Source organism: Dipodomys ordii, unplaced genomic scaffold, assembly GCF_000151885.1.
Source record: "Dipodomys ordii isolate 6190 unplaced genomic scaffold, Dord_2.0 Scaffold189, whole genome shotgun sequence".
Taxonomy (NCBI): domain Eukaryota; kingdom Metazoa; phylum Chordata; class Mammalia; order Rodentia; family Heteromyidae; genus Dipodomys; species Dipodomys ordii.
In genome coordinates, this window is record NW_012267405.1 from 2,884,680 (window position 1) to 2,904,337 (window position 19,658).

At 38.8% G+C, this 19,658-nt stretch overlaps 1 protein-coding gene across 2 annotated transcripts in view; it reads right to left on the reverse strand.

Annotated features, from left to right (window-relative positions):
• Positions 1-18,570, reverse strand: part of Xpo7 (exportin 7) — a 42,095-nt gene extending 23,525 nt beyond the window's left edge. Inside the window, exons 1-13 of one of the 2 annotated variants that reach the window (XM_013034446.1) lie at positions 18,507-18,570; positions 17,874-18,020; positions 15,845-15,938; positions 15,289-15,455; positions 14,029-14,094; positions 10,644-10,748; positions 8,231-8,396; positions 6,939-7,012; positions 5,640-5,759; positions 3,532-3,678; positions 2,586-2,758; positions 1,269-1,462; positions 778-883 (exon numbers count right to left, since the gene is read on the reverse strand). In XM_013034446.1, the coding sequence (XP_012889900.1) occupies positions 778-883; positions 1,269-1,462; positions 2,586-2,758; positions 3,532-3,678; positions 5,640-5,759; positions 6,939-7,012; positions 8,231-8,396; positions 10,644-10,748; positions 14,029-14,094; positions 15,289-15,455; positions 15,845-15,938; positions 17,874-18,020; positions 18,507-18,527 (1,580 nt within the window). In that variant the 5' untranslated portion in view covers positions 18,528-18,570. Of the gene's footprint in view, positions 1-777; positions 884-1,268; positions 1,463-2,585; positions 2,759-3,531; positions 3,679-5,639; positions 5,760-6,938; positions 7,013-8,230; positions 8,397-10,643; positions 10,749-14,001; positions 14,095-15,288; positions 15,456-15,844; positions 15,939-17,873; positions 18,021-18,506 lie in introns of both variants that reach the window. The other variant, XM_013034445.1, reaches the window with a different exon arrangement.
• Between the last annotated feature and the right edge of the window lie 1,088 nt (positions 18,571-19,658).

Consider the following 19,658-nt stretch of genomic DNA (forward strand, 5'->3'; position numbering starts at 1 on the left):
AGGGGGTAACAATGTTCAAGAGGAAGTGTACTCATTACCTCACTCATGTAACTGTAACCCTCTGTATAGTATCTTTACAATAAAAAAATAAAATAAAAAAAAAGGAAATTCATAAATTAAGTAAAACCCTTCAAATGCTCTTTGAGGTCCTTAATACAGGGTAAGAAAGTATTGAGATAAATATGAAACATATGATTAAGGTCTTAAAAAAATCACCTTTTAGTGGTAGAGGATTGGCTCAAATAGCACATGCCAAATGAGCATGAGGCCCAGAGTTCAATAACTTTGTATTATTTAAAGTTTTAGAAATCACTAATTATGGTGCGTATTTCCTTTCTTCAATTTGTACGTTTTCACTAAGTTTACCCTTCATTTAAAGGATTTTTAATAAAAGGAGAATTATACAGACAAAATATCTTACAAGTCTATAGGTGGGCAAACTTATGGCAAAGAAATCTGAGACTACGAGAAGTTCTATATCTCTACTTTTTAGAACTGTATTGGCATTACGAAAGAAGCACATGTCCCAACAACTTCCTAATGCTTTACCCACCATTTCTATGTGAATTACTGCTAAGATGTTTTTCAGTGTGGCTCACAGGCAGAATTCCTACTGTACTCCTCAAAGGTTTAAAGTTGGACTTTATTTCCATGGGCATTCAGTACCCTCAGTCTACATTCTGCAAATAGGGAGCAAAGCACGAACAGGGCCCCATCAGGAATGGGCAGTGGTCAGAAGTGAAGTGGAAATGGAAGGCTTCCATGGAATAAACTTACCGACAGACAAGCTCACCATCCATAGCATCTTGCTCATCAGTGCTGGCAAAAGAAACCCGGCCACCAATCACAGCTCCAATGATGTAAACCAGCCATGTCAGCCGTCCTGTAGCAGGAGGAAGACTCATCATGTTCCCTCTAGGGATGATCTCACAAAGACATTTCTAACTAGGAGCTCCCTTAATCAAGAACACTCGGGTAAGGCCATGACGTTTTACTTCTCTTACAGAGTTAGGCTATCCTCTGCTCTGTGATGGCGAGGGGGAAATTTATCAGATAATCAATGTTCCGCTATCAGACAAAAATCATTAGTTTTAGAGTGCAGTACTTCTGTAGAAAAACACCCACTACAAATGCTTCAGTTACTCTTTCCTAATTCTCTGTAGTACTGACTCATTCACAAATACTTTGTGTGCATGGGGGTAACAAGCAGTGAAAAGTTCCTACAGCATGTCTTTGCAGGACTGGAGCTTCCCAAACACTGCACTCACCTTCCTGTACTGCAATGTCCATCGGGCTGGCACTGGCGCTCTGCAGTAACTCCTGGTAGGACTGGGCTGACTGGTCAAACAACTGCACAAGGAGTGCACAAGTCTTCTCGTACTCACAACGCCCAATAGTGGACAGCTGGTCCAACTGCTGTTGGACCAGACCTGTATCTTCCAGGGGATCTTCCAAACCATCTCTATTCCCAAGGGAAAAAGGAAGGCAGCCGTCTTAAAAGAATGGTTACTAATTTCCTGGATACAGCAGCTCTTTCTTCTTAGTTGAGCCACTATTTCCAATTGTAGAGGTCCACATCCCAATATTAGTTTTTCCCAAGAAAGGATAAGTTGGAAGACAAATGTCTTTGCATTTTTGGCTACAGTAAATTGTACTGGGGCTTGAACTCAGAGCCTCATAATTGTTAGGAAGTCTCTACCACTTGGGCCACTCCCATAACCCAAGTATAGCAAGTAAGTGCATAGTCCTTTATATGTGACTCTACTGTGGCCAGATGGTTTTAGGAACTCAGGTACTTTCATATTTAGGAAGGAGTATGATGCTTCTGACCAGCCTTGTAGCCTAAAGCAAATGTATGAGTATCGTAAACTCACATATTAAGTAGGATTTTTTATTTTTATTTTTTATAGTCCTGGGGCTTGAACTCAGGGCCTGGGCATTGAACCTGAGCTTTTGTGCTCAAGGCTAACACTCAACCACTTGAGCCACAGCTCTGCTTTCAGCATTTTGGTAGTTAATTGGAGCAAAGAGTCTCATGGGTTTTCCTACTTGGGCTGGCTTTGAATTGTAATCCTCAGATCTCAGCCTCCTAAGTAGCTAGGATTACAGGCATGAGCCTCTGGCACCCAGTCTATATAGGATTTTTTTTTAATCTGTAAATGATTTAATACCAAGTTTAGTCAAGTGAATTTTGGTACCAAATGGATGGGAAAATTTAGTTTCACATGTTGTTGGATTTCAAAATTGCAGGTGAGGATTTATGACTATATTGAGCCTTGCCTCAATTAATGGTTCTTTTTTTTGTTTTTTTTTTTTTGGGTCCGGTCGTGGGGCCTGAACTCTGGGCCTGGGCGCTGTCCCTCAGCTCTTCAGCTCAAGGCTAGCGCTCTACCACTTGAGCCACAGCGCCACTTCCGGCTTTTTTCTTTTTGCTTATGTGGTGCTGAAGAATCGAACCCAGGGCCTCATGCATGCAAGGCAAGCGCTCTACCACTGAGCCACCTTCCCAGACCATCAGCTGGCTATCTTATCTCTAGTATGTTTGACACCAGGCTTCTGATAAGGAAATATCCAAATTTCTTTACCTCAGTATAATGTGCACAGATTCCAAACGGGACGTGATGTAGGCTTTGGTGACTTCTGGAGTATATGTTTCTAACATGTGGGGCTCTGTGGCCTTAACGTATGGCACAGAAGCTGCAAGCCGCTGCCACAGGCTCAGGAGATAGTGTACGCTATTTGGAGCAAATTCCCAGTGCTAAGGACAACAAAAAGAGCAGAAGGCAACATGTTCATTTCTATATACAAAATCTCAACGCATTGACATGAAAGAGAAAGACAAAAATAAAAAAATTTAAAAAAACTCAGGGGCTTCATTCATTATTTATATGGTAACTAGTTTGAAGTGGTCATTATTTCAGAAAATAAGAAGGTAGCTCTCTGCTGGATGTCTTAACCTCACAAAGAAAGCTGTACATCAGTTTTCAGATTATTAGCTTACACGTGAACTGTCTGAAGAACTCTAGTTAGAAATACAGATGCCAAAGTTCCACCTTTGGCCTAATGAACCAGAAAAGCATCCAGATAATTCTGAAGCAAAGAATACTGTTTGAGACCCAATGCCAACTTTCCTGCGAGGGCTAGAATGGAACTGCAATCCTCCAGATCTCAACCTCCTGATTGCAGGGGTAGGCTACGGGCAGCAGGCCTTACCCTTGAATCTAAGTGTTATAATTCCCATATGTTGCTCTAACCACACTCCTTATATTCCCCATCCCAGGTATTCAAGGTCTTACATACACTAGCCTAGCATTCTACCACTGAGTTACAACATCCCCAACCTGTTCCTTGCCCTTTTATCAATTTAAATGAATAAGCTACAACAGTAATTGCTCTGCAGGACAGCTTATACTTCATATCATCTCTGCCAAGGGGGTCAACTGGAAGACTGTTCATATGAAGCTAAAATAAATACGCAGGAGAAGAGACTCTAAAGTTTAAAAACTAGGACAAAAGCAACAAAATACAAACCTGTAGGCTGGTCACTGTGAAGTTGGCTATCAATCGGATGACCTCAGGGTAGTTTTCTACCTTAACCAATTCTCCCAGTTGGTAGTTGCTCTTCAGTCGGGCCAGTAATCTACAAAACTCATGGTAATTGTTTGGGTCTGATAAACTCTGGCAACAACACAGGAGAAAAATAAAATGGAAAATGTGATTCACCCTTTTATTTTAAGAATGACATGTGTTAGGGCCGGCATGGGGGAAGGGTAGGAATCTTTTAATTCTAAGTTATAGGTTATTATTCAGAATGATGTATCTGTACAATGTTAAAAAAAAAAAAAAGTAAAAGCCGGGTGCTGGTGGCTCACACCTGTAATCTTAGCTACTCAGGAGGCTGAGATTTAAGGATTGTGGTTCAAAGCCAGCCCACGCAGGAAAGCCCATGAGACTCTTTATCTCCAATTAACCACCAGAAAACCAGATGTAGAGCAGGGTGCCAGTGGCTCACGCCTATAATACTCGCTACTCAGGAGGCTGAGATCTGAGGATCTCAGTTCAAAGCCAACCCAGGCAGGAAAATCCATTGAGACTCATCTCCAATAAAACACCAGAAAACCCCAAGTGGCTCAATGGTTCAAGTGGTAGAGTCCTTGCCTTGAGCGGAAGAGCTGAGGGACAGCGCCCAGGCCCAGAGTTCAAGCCCCATGACTGACAAAACAAACAAACAAAAAAACCCAAAACCCACAAGAGGCGCTGTGGCTCAAGTGGTACAGTGCTTGCCTTGAGCAGAAGAGCTCATGGATAATGCCCAGGCCAAGAGTTCAAGCACGACTAACAAAAACAAAACAATAAACAAAAATTACTTTTATTTAAAAGGTATGATCACATTATTATCTCATGTGTTCATAATAATTGCCCATGAGATGGATTGGCCTCATTTGGTAGTGTGTGCAACAGGAGCAACAGAGGGGATCTTACAACTTGCTAAAGCTGATTAACTAAAGATGCTAAGACTGGCCTGTTTGGTTTTCACATCTGTCAAACTGACCACTAAACACATTCCTGTAGTTTACTAAAAGTTAGTCACACACAAATGACTCCTATATTTACAGCATGATTATTATAATAAATTCATGCATATTATAGACTTGCTTATACAACAACGTATTTTATTAGGTTTCTTTATGAGATTTTATTTTGTTCACTATAATACTGGCACACAGTAGAGCTTGGTATAATTTGCTGCATAAAAAAGAAACTAAAAAGAAAATTCAGGGCCTTGTGCTTACAAGTCAAAAACTCTACCATTTTGGTTTTTAGTTATTCTTCCTGGGAGCTGGTCTTTGGCCATGATCTTCCTGATCTCTACCTCTTGAGTCGCTAGCTGATTACAGATATTATACTTTGCCCACATAAAGTTTTTAGATTGGGTGAGGACTAAGTATATTTAAAAACACTTTGCTGGGGCTGGGAAGGTGGCTCAGTGGTGAAGTGCTTGCCTTGCATGCATGAGGCCCTGGGTTCGATTCTCAGCACCACATAAGCAGAAAAAAAAAGCCGGAAGTGGTGCTATGGCTTAAGTGGTAGAGTGCTAGCCTTGAGTTGAAGAGCTGAGGGACAGCGCCCATGCCCCATGACCTGACCCCAAAACAAAACAAAAAACCACATTGCTTTTATGATTTTTTTTTCTACTATAGAGCAGTAATAGTTTGAAGTTAGGGACCCCCCCCCAAAAAAAACACAAGAAACAAAAATGGCAATCAATAGAGAACGAATATTTACAAGAGAAACATTGTCTTCCTATGAAGATAGCTCTATATACTTAGAATATTAATATCTATTAATAAAATGTGAATTAAAAACTAAGATCAAACTTTAGGTCTTAATTTCTTGGGGGAAAAGTGACCAATTCCACTCATATTTTCTGTACCAACTTGACTAACCTTTTTCCACTATCCCTGCATTTTTGAAGCTTTGGGCAAATATCCTCAATAGCTGTCTGATACACATACGTCTTTGAAGAACAAGATAAAACTGTTTTCTGGGTTTCTGCTAAGTGGACCTTTAGACAGATTTCCTTCAGATTCCTACAACTTTTTATATGTTAATAAGACACATATGCAAAATTTCCTTACCTGTGGATTTTCTAGTATTCGTTTAACACCATCAACAAGATGAGAGAGAAACTTGGCCCTCTCAGCATTGTTAAACAGGGATCTTCTGACTGAAGCGATCTGTACTAAGCAGGATAATACCTGGAAGCCGGGCACAACACACAAACATAGTTATTAAGACAAGGACAGCTATTTTCACCACCAGACCTTGTCTCCTCCCGCTATATTCATAAGGCTTTATTTAAGCAGTTTTATGAAAGAAAAAGCATCAGATTCAAGAAGATCATAGCCAACCATCTATGGTTGGATTCAGTCTGAAAATTACCTTAAGTATTAGCAATAGCAAAACTCTGTGGCTCTCTATTATAACTGGGTCAGAGGACAGGAAAGAAAGAGGTTCCCCACTCCTATTCTGGCTGGACTATATGTCTGCAGTTTCTCTACAGATGGCTGAAGTTCTTGCTCTATGGCTCTCCCTTAGTCCATGGCTTTAGCTCTCAAGGGTTTCCTTCCCTTTTCCCTAAAGGTCCCTATTCCTGCCAGCCCCACAGAGGTGCACTTCACCATCCATGGGTTGGAGTCTCTTAATTTTGCTAATACCTTTTCAGACAATCCTTTTATTACCTTTCTCCTGCATTGACCTTCTAGAAAAATACAACACTGAATTCACATTTTTGGTAAAGCAAGGGTAAGTATTAGTTTGGAAATAACCAGTTTGGAAATGTAGCCCACTGCAGGGACATCAGGTAGCATACCCCAATACTTCACTGCATCTTTTTTCTTGGAGGGGGAGGGGATAATATTTTGGGTACGGCAGTTATTTTAATCCAACAATCTAATATTGGACCACAATGGTTTTAGAACCTGAATGATTTTGAGATTAGAGTTTAATTACTGCTTTCAATTATTCAGGGTAAATATGCAACTTAGCCTTCCCCTAACTCCATCCATTAGCTCTTTGTATCATATGCCTAAAGAATTTAAAAATTTTCCTCAATCTGGAAAATCTGGGTGGTTCAGTTAGACAGTATAAGGCAACCCCCACCTCAGCCGATAGTAATCACTGTGATTTGGAGACAAAAGATGGGAGAGCTGGGCCATCTGCAGAAATCCCCAGAAAGCAATCACTGAAAAAGAATGAAGACTTTATTGCTACAACCTTTTCGGTTGTAAACTTAATCTTACTGGCCAGGTGACTAACCTCAAGTATATGTCTATGTGCTATTTCTATGATTTATAAAACAAAGTGCATATAAAGCTCATCCACTATTGCTATTTTCTAGAAATATCTTTACTTCAGAAGCTGTGGTTCTCACTTACCAGAGGTGAAAATGAAGGAGGGATGGAATGATACAGGTCAAAAAACAGCTGTAGAGTTGAAGAATCTAAAAATGCTAGGAAAATAAACAAAAATAAGTTTTTTCAGTCTAGAGAGCTGCTAGCATTCTTCCTTCATTTTACATTAGAAAACTTCATTTTGTGCTTATCTGTGTCTGTTTCCTTGGAAAACAATAAATTAGTGGAGGATTTTGTTTTCCTTTTCTACTTTTTTTTTGCTAGTCCTGGGGCTTGAACTCAGGTTCTGGGCACTGTCTCTGAGCTTTTTTTGTTGTTGTTGGTCCTGAACTCTGGGCCTGGGCGCTGTCCCTCAGCTGTTCAGCTCAAGGCTAGCGCAATACCACTTGAGCCACAGTGCCACTTCTGGCTTTTTCTGCTTATGTGGTGCTGAGGAATTGAACCCAGGGCCTCATGCATGCAAGGCAAGCACTCTACCACTGAACCACATTCCCAGCCCCTCCTTTTTTAATTTTTAAAGTGCTAATTTTAGCTTTTCTAAGAAAGAGATTCATCCTTCAGATATTCAGAAGTTTAATTTTACACTTCTGTCATTTGGAACAGGAACATAAACGTAAGTTCAAGTTATTTAGACACACACACACACACACACACACACACGCACGCACACACATAAACGTAAGTTCAAGTTATTTAGATGCACACACGCGCACGCACACACACACACACAGGCATGCGTACACATACATACTTTTTTTCTCCCAGTACTGAGGATTGAATCCAGGGCCTTGCCAGTGTTCTCTGAGCTACATCTCCAATATATATGTTGTGACATAAGGTTTAAGTTGTCTAGATGAACACAGGGCTCCAATATACTAGGCTTGCTATGCCTGCACCCCAGATGTTTTGTTACCTACTTGAGAGATGGGAGCCTAGTGAATTTTCCTGCCCAACTAACTCTATCTTTTAACTATGATTATCCAGAACTTAGCCTCCTGAATACCAAGAATCACAGATGTGAGTCATGGGTGTCTTCTATGGGCTTTGATTTTCAAGAACAGATACTATCCTAAACATATAGATAACAGATTCTTGTGCAACTCATACAAAGAAACAAGATATACTTATTACTCAGTAATTAAAGAGTTCTCCCTGGTTGGGGGATCTGTAAGATTTCTCTAACAACCTCTCCAATTAGGAAGACAGGTATTAAAATTCTAAGCTCTCTCCCAAGGTAAATAAGTGATCACCGGGGTTCTTTGCGTTATCTTATGGACATGCAGCAGGCGGATTTAAGTTTGTAGGCTCTCTGTTACCTGATCTCCAGCTGGTGGGTATCTGTACTGTACACAAGTCATCTGAGGACTCGTCAGTAGATGTGCCGATGAAATCAAAGTTCAGGCAATTGTGGGTAAGTTTGAGCAGCTGCATGAGCAAGCCATGCTGACTTTCGTCATTCAAGTTCAGATTCTTTCCTGAAGCCTGAAAAATTGCCACAGTAAATACCAAACAATTGGTTCTTCTCTTCCCAGATTATTCCCAGATTCACGAACAGGCTGTTAAGCCAGAAAAGGAGGGCTACATTTTAGCACATTAAAATGTTTTTTGTCCCCCTTTGAAAAAGAACCTCAAGTATGACGATGAATATACCTATCCTCCTTTTTACTATTAACGCACATTTACTATAAAAAACAAATTTATCCTTTTGACACTTATTTCTTTACATGTTATAGACATAATGGCCATAGAGAATTCTAAAGCAATATGAGTTTAAGAAGGTGGAAGATGCTGGGCGCTGGTGGCTCACACCTGTAATCCTAGCTACTCATGAGGCTGAGATCTGAAGATCACACTTCAAAGCCAGCCTGGGTAGCAAAGCCTGTGAGACTTATCTCCAATTAACCCACAGAAAAATCGGACATGGCACTGTGGCTCAAACTGGTAGAGTGTTAGCCTTGAGTGCCCACACCCTGAGTTCAAGCCCCACAATTGATTAGGCAAAAACAAAAAACCAGAATTGGTGGGAGATTGTATGTATAGTTTTTGTATAAGGTTAAGACGAAACTCTGGAGGGACTTCTAAGGAAGTTCAACCCTACTCTTCATTTGAGGAGGGGCACTTAAGGGATTTGAACCCACCCAGAGCCTCCTCCTGCCTGTTTGCTAGGCTGGCACTCTACCACTTGAGCTATGGCTCTGGCCCTGCAAAGCTGCTGGTTGTTTTGGAGATAAGAGTTTCATAGACTAGTCTGTCCCAGGTTCAAATCATGATCCTCCAGATCTTAGCCTTTTGAGTAGTTAGGATTATAGGCATGAGGCATGGGCACACAATTCTTCCTTCCTTTCCTTTTTTCTCTCTTTCTCTCTGTTGGTCATGGAGCTTGAACTCAGGATGTGGGTGCTGTCCTTGAGCTTTTTTTTTTTGTCAGTCGTGTGGCCTGAACTCTGGGCCTGGGCACTGTCCCTCAGCTCTTCAGCTCAAGGCTAGCGCTCTACCACTTGAGCCACAGCACCACTTTGGGCTTTATTTCTTTTTGCTTATGTGGTGCTGAGGAATCAAACCCAGGGACTCATGCATGCAAGGCAAGCACTCTACCACTGAGCCACCTTCCCAGCCCTGTCCCTGAGCTTTTTAATACATTATAAAAGAATTTTATAGCTAGAATGTAGATTATCATTGAATGTATTCTCCTGCAGTGTATCTGCAGATTACAGCTGAAAACTAGCCTATATCAACTTGGACTGTACATTTCAAGAATCTACCAGGCAGTTCTCAGAGACTGCCTCAGTGACTGCTCATCATCTATTTCTGACAGCATCAGTGAGGAGGACTTGATTTTTTGTTTTCTCAAAAGCTATTCTCCCAAGGGGGTGATACAGCTTTGCTAGGTACCCTGGACCAATCCAAAGACCATACATAGGGATTCGGAAGTAAAACTAAATAATTAGATAAATGATGGGAATCATTAACGGGAGCAAACTTGATTCTGAAATTAAAATTGGGAAATGTTAGAAAATAAGAAAAACGAAAAAGGCCCCATAGAAGTACACAGAAAGCCAGACTAATCCCATTTAACTTTCAAAAGGGACAAAGCATTAAAACATAGGTATAAATGCATAGGACTCTTAGATTGTATTTGTTGCCTGCTTCAATACTATCAATAAATGAACTGAAAACAACTGTCTCCTTCAAAACAGGCAATTTCCTGATGTGATTCTGTCTACCCCTTCAGGTTATTAAATCTAAATGGATGTTAAAAACTCAAAATCTACTTTCTTACAGATGTTACTTGTTTATTTGCTACTTTTAACTCAGCAGGAAATAGAGGAGTCAACCTAGTTTTGTATAACAATGTAGTACTCTGAACCTGTTTCTGAACGCGAAGAATCCAAATACCATTAAGCTAACATGCTTTCATTCTGAATAGAGATTTTTATGTGGTTATAAAATACTACAACAGATTTCTAACTTTGTGGTAAACTAGGTTCCTTAAGACAGGAGGATGAGCTGAGTGTTCATTTACTGTTCTTTACCTGGAGGAACATTTTTGAAGTGAAGAAATCACAATCCTTTTCCTAACTCAATAGTTAACCTGGCTGACTTTATACTTTTAGATATTTTTAGAAATAAGGATGACTAATTAGTGTTCACGGCATAACCCCTAATGAATTCCTAACCATTTCAGGCTTCAAAAGGAATTGGGAATCATGATCCAACATACAATCCTACCTGTTTTAGTAAATTGCAGGAAAGTGTGAAGATATCAAATAATGATGAATCACGGAAAGAAGAGGCTATTTTTCTGTGCTTGGTAAGAGGATGGGTGGTGTCTGCCTGTATAAAAAAGAAGAGGCCAATCCAAGTTACAGCAAGACAAGCATTGACAGCAAGGCAAGAATTCTTCATGTAGTCTTCAAATAAACCAGAAAAGACTTCAATAAATGCAAGATAAATACAAAGCATATTTTTAAAGCTTAAATTTACTGCTAAATCATATCTAGTGAGAAGATGCAGCTCCCAGCTGGCCAGGATCTCAGTTTTCTCTAGTTTACAGAGGACAAACAAAAGGAGGGATGAATATTTTTTGATTCACATTTAAATTTTTTTCTGTACTTAGGGAGGTAAAATTTAAATTACTAGAAGACACTGCTAGTAATTATTGTTATGTCACATTGTGACTTAGTCACAAAACCAGACATAGTTACAAAGGTTGGATTTTGGTAAACAAACCACTCAGGAATGAAGTTGTTATAGATTTTCCAAAATAGTAAGCCATGTAAGTTCATGGCAGTTAAATGACAACAGTCTGTAATACTCTCTTTTTCTTAGCTATTTCAACATATTCTCTATACATAGTGGAAGTGAGAACTTAAGTTTAAATGGTCTATAATATCTAAGTCATTCCTTATTTTGTCTTTTAATGGAGTAATTTTTTTATTTTTGTGATTAAGGATGAAATTGTTTGTCATTAGTATGCTATCTATTTTTAACATATAGTAGGCACCAAGAAATGGAATAAAAGAATTTCAAGGGTTGGGAATGTGGCTTAGTGATAGAGTGCTTGCCTTGCATGCATGAAGCCCTGGGTTCAATTCCTCAAAACCACATAAACAAACATAAAAAGCCAGAGAGTGCTAGCCTTGACCAGCTCAGGGACAGTGCCCAGGACTGGCATAAATAAATAAAATAATCTCCCCCCTCCTTTATTTGTATGTTTTTATTTTAAAAATACTGTAGAGAGAGGTTACAGTTACACGAGCAAGGTAATGAGTACATTTCTTATGGAGCATTGTTGTCTACTCCTTTGTTTTTCCCTTACCATCCCTTTTCTCCCTCCTACACAACTATCCCCCCGCCAAAGTTGTAAAGTTTGTAAAATGCTTTTTTTAAAAACAAGAATTTCAAAATTATCCAGTGTATTTTTTTTTTTTTTTGGTCCGGTTGTGGGGCCTGAACTCTGGGCCTGAGCACTGTCCCTCAGCTCTTCAGCTCAAGGCTAGTGCCCTACCACTTGAGCCACAGCGCCACTTCCGGCTTTTTCCTTTTTGCATATGTGGTGCTGAGGAATTGAACCCAGGGCCTCAGGCATGCAAGGCAAGCGCTCTACCACTGAGGCAACTTCCCAGCCCCTCCAGTGTATTTTTTAACCATTCACTGAAAACTTACATGTCTTCTATTTAATGATCAGTTCATCCAAAGGAATGCTAATTTTACTTTTTCCATATTAAAGAATATGAGCAAGATTTTTTTTTTTTGGGAGGGGGGGTCCGGTCATGGGGCCTGAACTCGGGGCCTGGGCACTGTCCCTCAGCTCTTCAGCTCAAGGCTAGCGCTCTGCCACTTGAGCCACAGCACCACTTCCGGCTTTTTTCTTTTTGCTTATGTGGTGCTGAGGAATCGAACCCAGGGCCCCATGCATGCAAGGCAAGTGCTCTACCACTGAGTCACCTTCCCAGCCCTGAGCAAGATTTTTGAGATCAAATCAAGTCTTCCTTGATTTTGTTTCTAAGTTTAATAGTAACAGTGGTAGAAATATACTTTCTGATTTGAATTTGACAACCAAAAATAATGAAGATTATATATTAGGTATCATTATAATACTGATAATAATTTATACAATAACTATGTATGACAGACATTTTCACCACTTCCTCAAGAAAGAGAAATAAAATCCTGAAAAGGTTTTGTTTTCCTATCAATATCCATGCATTTTGGGAGAGACAAGCTTTCAGGAAGAGAACAGTAAGCTCACAGTTTCTGTACTTAGTTAATGTACTCTTTCCTACTACACAGGTACTAGTGGTTTCATGCTAGGAGAACAGGCTGTGAAATAAGACTGTGTTTGAATTCAGACACTGTTTTACTAATGGTGAAGCTGTAAGCAAATTATTTAGCTACCACTCATTCCATTCTATCTAAGTTTCCTCATCCAGAAAAAGGGATAACCACAATACCGACCTCACGGGATAATTGTGAGAATAAAATCAGTGATAAAAGTAAAGCGGGCTCCAGTGGCTCCCGCCTGTAATACTAGCCACTCAGAAGGCTGATATCTGAGGATCCTGGTTCCAAGCCAGCCCAGGCAGGAAAGTCCATGAGACTCTGATCTCCAATAAACCACTCAGAAAACTGGATGGACGTGGTGCAGTGGCTCAAGTGGTAGAGTGCTAGCCTTGAGCTGAGGGACAGCGTTCAGGCCCAGAGTTCAAGCCCATGACCACCAAAAAAAGAAAAAGTAAAGTGCTTATATAAGGGAGCCTGTGATAATTCAAAAGTTCAACCTATTATTTTGATAAATGATTGATCACAATGGAGATTGCATAAACAGAGAATACAGCAAGAACTCCAGATTTTAATAAGCTGTAAGCTACTGCATTAAAAGAATACTATGTTAATAAAATGCTTGCATAATTATAAGCAATAGCAACATTAAAGCAAATATTATTAATGCTGGTAACTTGAGGGTGAGATGTTACAACTAGTAATGGCTTGCACAATAATTATAGAATTTTAGATGGATATAAAAGTAAATCATTGAAAATATAATAGCACAAGCAAAAATTACACCAAAACAAAATGCCACTGGTGTTTCCTCTGCAGTGCAGTGTCACAGTACTGATTATTATTTAAAAAGTACTGGTATTTAGCAGAATGTTTCATGTACTTTGAAAAGATTACTAACAAAATATTTACTAGTAGTATATAGGAACTGATTTTAAATGACTAATATACATTAATGTGTATAGGAACAGAAAGAGTACAGAAATGATGCTGGTTCCACTTTTATGATTGTTTTGGAATTGTTCTTTTATCAGCAAGACAATATTTCATTATGATTTTCACTTATAGCCACTCTCATCTCTATAATGAACATTAACACCAATAAGGAAAGCTAAGATGGGAGGGTAAATATTTCCCAAAGGACCAGGACAAAGAGAAGGAGGAGGGTTGCACTTACAGAGGAAAACTCAATGGAACTAGTTTCAAAAGGGCATCAATCACTTACCGCAAAAGCACACAACTGCCAAAAAAGATCATCCCACACATAGCAGAAACACCAAGACTTAAGAAAAATTATATCACTTACTTCAATGAGGAAGGCTGTAGCACTTACTTGATTAATTTCATTGGTCAGCTGAGATAAAATTGTGACGCCAATGATGCAGTATTCAACACTGTCCTGAAAGGAAAAATGTACAGAGAAAAGAACTGACGTGTGCTTATTTCAACACTTGAAGACACCTAGTCCTATAAAAAAAAAAACTCCTGTGTTACTAATAAAACTGCCTTGATAAGGCAGCAACGAATTTTACTATAAACCTTCTGTTTTGAAGGACACAAAAGTCAACTGCCACAGAGTGACTGCTAAAGCTTACCTCATCAACAAGTAAAAATTTCATATTCTGAAAGTTTCTATAAGTGTTATTATAGTATTTTTTATTATCATTAAAAGATAAATCGCAAGATACAGTTGTATATTTTAGAGATTACACACAACAATAAGAAAAGGCCAAGATTTATGGGGAAAATATGCATAAGATATAAGGAAGAAGTTCACTGAAAAATAAATACAAGTAGTAAATTAACAGATAAAAACTTGTCCTGTCTCAAAAAAAATTTTTTTTGTCCTGTTTCATTCATACCTCAAACCAGATACCATTTTTTTTTTTTTTTGCCTATTGACCTGAGAAAATAAAAATGACTGAATAATTCCAAGGCTAGGACCCTACCCTACAAAAACAATTATTCAAAGTCTGACAAGATGTATGTGCTGGGATTTTTATTGAAGCATTTAACAGACCAAAAAAAAAAAGCGTTCACCTATAGGTTATCAGTCAATTAAGGTTATTTTTTCCTGGCTGGTCCTCGGGCTATAGCTCAGTGCCTAGGCGATCCCTAAGTTTTTTTTGCTCAAGGCAAACATTCTACCACTTCAGTCACAGCTCAACTTCAGGTTTTTTGGAGATAAGAGTCTCACAGATGTTCCTGCCCAGGCTGGCTTTGAACCCTGATCCTCAGATCTCAGCCTCCTGAATAGCTAGGATTACAGGGGAGCTACTAAATTAAGGTATTTTTATATTATTAAGGTATTATTTATTAAGATATTAAGGCATGACCACCTAAATTAAGGTATTTTAAGTGCAAGACTCTGAGTTCAATCTCCAGTACTAAAATAAAAATCAAAAACTAAAATCCAAAAAGATATTTTAGCTTGGAATAGTATGAAAACATTTTCAAAAGAATGGGCAAGGTTAAAAAAATGCAGAAGAGAATATAACATATAATTCCATTTTATGTAACTTTAAAAAAAAAAGATAATCACCGTACAAATTTATGTTGCTTCTCCCACTACTAGTATATCAACCATACATACCTGTAAAAACCTTGTGACATCTGTGATTGCATTTCTGAAGACATAGTCATCCTTCTGACAATCAAACCATCCTAGTTTTGTGATTCTGGCATATAACTGAATAAGAGCTTGTGTCACAAAAGTAGCCAACTTTGGCCGCGTGGCAAGATAGTTGAGCACATAGTTCCCTGAAAGACAAAAATAGTTCACATGATGGAGAACCCTGCTAGATAAAGAGTGTATGTATTTAAATATAATAATCAGCAAAAGAATGACAAATGTCAACTACCTCCTCTTAACCCTTTAAATTATTTTCTATATGCTACTGAGAAATGGGATACCAAATTTAAGATTATTGGTAGACTTTCAAATTCAGAATTTTAAATTGTCATAACAGAGAATCTAAAGTACATCCCTAACTGGCTAAATTTCTATGTCCAACACTGGAAAAAACTATGTATTAGATAGTCTGTAAGCTCAGCAATTTTAAGTACATTACCACATACACTTAACTAACACTACTAGAGCACTAAACAATCTAATTTCTTCAAGATAGAACAGAAGATTCTGTACTTACGAATATCTATACGCTGTTCCAATGGTAGGGGGTTGTTTGTGCGTGATACAAGCTTGGTAAGGCATGTAGCTGCTAGTAACTGGGAGTAAGATGACTGTGAAAAGGGCAAAAAGGACTCAGTCAGTCACAAGGTCTGTCACTCACATCTAACAATGATGTCTCAAAAACTTTCACTTTAAAATATTCCTGTAATATGGTATTAGAAAGGAAGAAAAAAGGAAATATTAGAGGAATTACCACATTATGCTGCACAGTTAATCTCCAAATTTTATCTTTCCAAAGGCACAGTTATCAGCTCTAGATCTGGGAAATATATGACAGTTTTGTAGTAAATTTCAAAACAATTATTTGTGGAAAAGAAAATTAATATCCTGAGCAATGGAACAACATTATCTTATTCTCAAGGGTAGATTTAAAAACTTTAAAAAGTCTCAAAAAAAAATTCTTTTTAGTTTCATAGAGCACCATAACGTTCTATGTGGCCATAATGTGTAAGAAGGAATCACATAAACATTCCTACATGGATTAGATAAATTATATATCAGGAATAGACTTGCACCACTGAAAATAATCTAATCAAAGGTTAAGGATAATTAGTAACAAAATTAAAAGTCCTAAAGACAATTGGCTATCCATTTATGTTAATGTTACCGAATACTACCAGGTATAAAACAAACTTGGAATCAAGCCTATTCGTGCACTCCAGAAGCAGGAAGGAGTCAACTCTAAGAGCTGATCTATTGAGTGATCTAAAAGAAATACATAGGGCTGGGAAGGTGGCTCAGTAGTAGAGTGCTTGCTTTTCATGCATGAGGCCCTGTGTTTGATTCCTCAGCACCACATAAGCAGAAAAAGCCAGGAGTGGTGCTGTGGCTCAAGTGGTAGAGCACTAGCCTTGAGCTGAAGAGCTGAGGGACAGTGCCCAGGCCCCACAACTGGAGGGAGGAGGGAAGGAGGAGTGGTTGTGTGCCTAATACTTAACTCAAAACACTATTATTCAATGTCTGCCCATGACTTCGTAGCCTTCAAATAGTTGGAAAAAGACTTAGATCTCCCAGCCACCAAAGGGTAATTTTAACCAACTATAACTTGTCTACAGAACTAAAAAATAATTTAGAATTCTATTTTCTTAACCAATTAAGCTCTTCTACTTCTTCATAATTCTTATCAGTCTAAAGGATATTCTCTGGAGAGTAAATTTTTATGTATGAATTCTTTAGAGGTATACATTGCTGTTGAAGACTCAATTCTTCATTATCATTTCTATTTTCACCTTCACCACAGTGATAATTATAGTAAGCTGTACTTTTTCTTGAATTCTTCTGTGAAACAAGTAATATAGGTAGATAAGCCTAAAAAGTCATCTGAACATTCATAAAAAGGAGATACTCAATTCTGTTGTGACTTTTTGAAAGAAGGCTGGCACTACCTGTTAACCTCTAGGTGGGATTCTGACTCTCCTTGCCTTTTCATGGCACTGACAGGTTCATTTAAGACCTGCACCTTGCCCCAAACAGTAATTACATTAAATTACGTTTTGTTAGAAGTAGAACTTTGGTTATTCCAATGCCATTTTTAAACTGTAAGGAATTCTAAAACCTCAACTACCAATAATTTTCATTGTCAAGGTCATTTTCTCCTAGACTTTTAAAGCAATGAATAGCAAGTGGAGTAGGAAAAGCAGAGAAGATGGGGGAATTTGTACAGTGATAAAGACTTTGGGTAGGAAATGTGATTTACATAAAATTTTATCTTCTGTAACAGACAGAGGTGACACTTAAGAATTAAAAACAGAGAGTGAAACTTTGAACTTGGATGAAAGCTTAAAAACTACCAGGACAGACATATATTGTATAGAGATTTTCCTGATTGGACCACATGGCTTTCTTCCTAACTTGACAGGTGAAATAGTAAAAGCAGTGACTTCTAGAAGGATCAAAAGACTGTACAGTTTGATCCCTGAAGTGTAGAAACACAGTACTTCCCCTAAGCCTTGGCCTTTCTCCAAGACTTGTCAAATCTTACGTACACTTCCTCTCTCAAGGAGCAGCTGGCACTTGCTCAGGCAATCCGGGCTGTTGGTGAATTCAACCAAGGCTTTCTCTGCCTGAAGTCGAGTGGTTGTATCTGTTGTTTCATATAGCTGTTTGCACAGATTCTCTAGTTGGGCCAGGCTCTGGAAAAGATCAGTCAAAAATAAGTCATTCAAGCCTACCATCTATCCAAGGCATTCTGGGCAAAGATAAGCAATACTCAATGAAGAAGAGAATTGCTTCTTATTGAAGCTAGATAGCTTTTAGCTAATAACCATCTGTAGCTCTCTCTAATTGTATTCTTTAGAAGACAAAAACGACAGAAAGCTTACAATGTTGTAATTCCCTTGAAGATCAATCACAAATGATATACTTTTTCTTTGCAAATACCCACCCTTCTAAGGTCTTCAAATAAAATTCTCATCTTATTCTGACCAATTTCAAAAACATGAATACTAGAGGCAATACTGGTACAGTGAAACACACAAACACAATTCAAATGCCAGAGATCTTTACATAGTTTTAAAGTATTTTCTTTTTAAGCAGTGGCTATTAGCGTATAGGTCTCCCTATAGATGAAGATGTCACCTCTGAGAAAGTTCTAGAATGGCTGAGAATGTAGTACGCACCATCCTCCTCGGATCACGCATGTTTAAAGTTCAGTACTTTCTTCTGATGTACTTTAAACTCTTGCTTCAGTTCCAATTTAAATGGAAGGGTCAAAATAAATTCAACCCTAACATCTGCTCATTGAGAGATAAGAAAAGGGAAACACCCCCAAACAAACCCTTCTCTCCAAATCTTGAACTGGTTCCAAGGTGGCAGGAAGGGTATGGGTATGTGCTTTGGTAGCCAATATGGTATTCAAGGAAAAGTAGAAAGGAACTAGTTAAGACCATATTTAATTATCACCTTTTATTGATTAAAGAGGACAGTCAACAGGAATGGTTTGGACTTTAAGAAGAAATGTGAGCCTATTTTCAAAAGCAGAAGCAAGATTTGCTCCAAGTTGTTCGAGGGATCCTACTCTTACAAGTAACTATTCTGATAAAAACAACAAAATAAGCCAACCTTTGGAGATTGCCTAATATGCATTACACAGTCTGCCCAAAGCTCTCCATTATCACTTTTTTCATTATGCTGTGACTTTATAAATCACAGCTTTTTCACTAAGGCCTTAGGGCAGGATTCAACCTAATCAATAAATTTCCAACATCAACCAAAGGGAAATAAGACAGACAAATACTGATACTTCATAATCAGTGTCGCTTGCAAGTTCATGGAAGAACATTCACCACCTACATTAAGAAATAAATAAAATTGGGGGCTGGGAAGGTGGCTCAGTGGTAGAGTGCTTGCCTTGAATGCATGAGGCCCTGGGTTTGATTCCTCAGCACCACATAAGCAGAAAAAAGCTGGAAGTGGTACTGTGGTTCAAGTGATAGACCGCTAGCCTTGAGCTGAAGAGCTGAGGGGCAGCACCCAGGCCCAGAGTCCAAGCCCCACGACCGACAAAGACAAAAAAAAGGAAAAAAAGTTAAAGAAATAAATAAAACTGGGCTGGGAAAGTGGCTTAATGGTAGAGTGCTTGCCTAGCATACATGAAGCCCTGGGTTCAATTCCTCAGTACCACTTAAACAGAAAAGGCCAGAAGTGGTGCTATGACTCAAGTGGTAGAGTGCTAGCCTTGAGCACAGAGAGGCTCAGGTACAGAGCCCAGGCCCTGAGTTTAATTAAGCCCCAGGACCGGCAGAAAAGAAGGAAGGAAGGAAGGAAGGAAG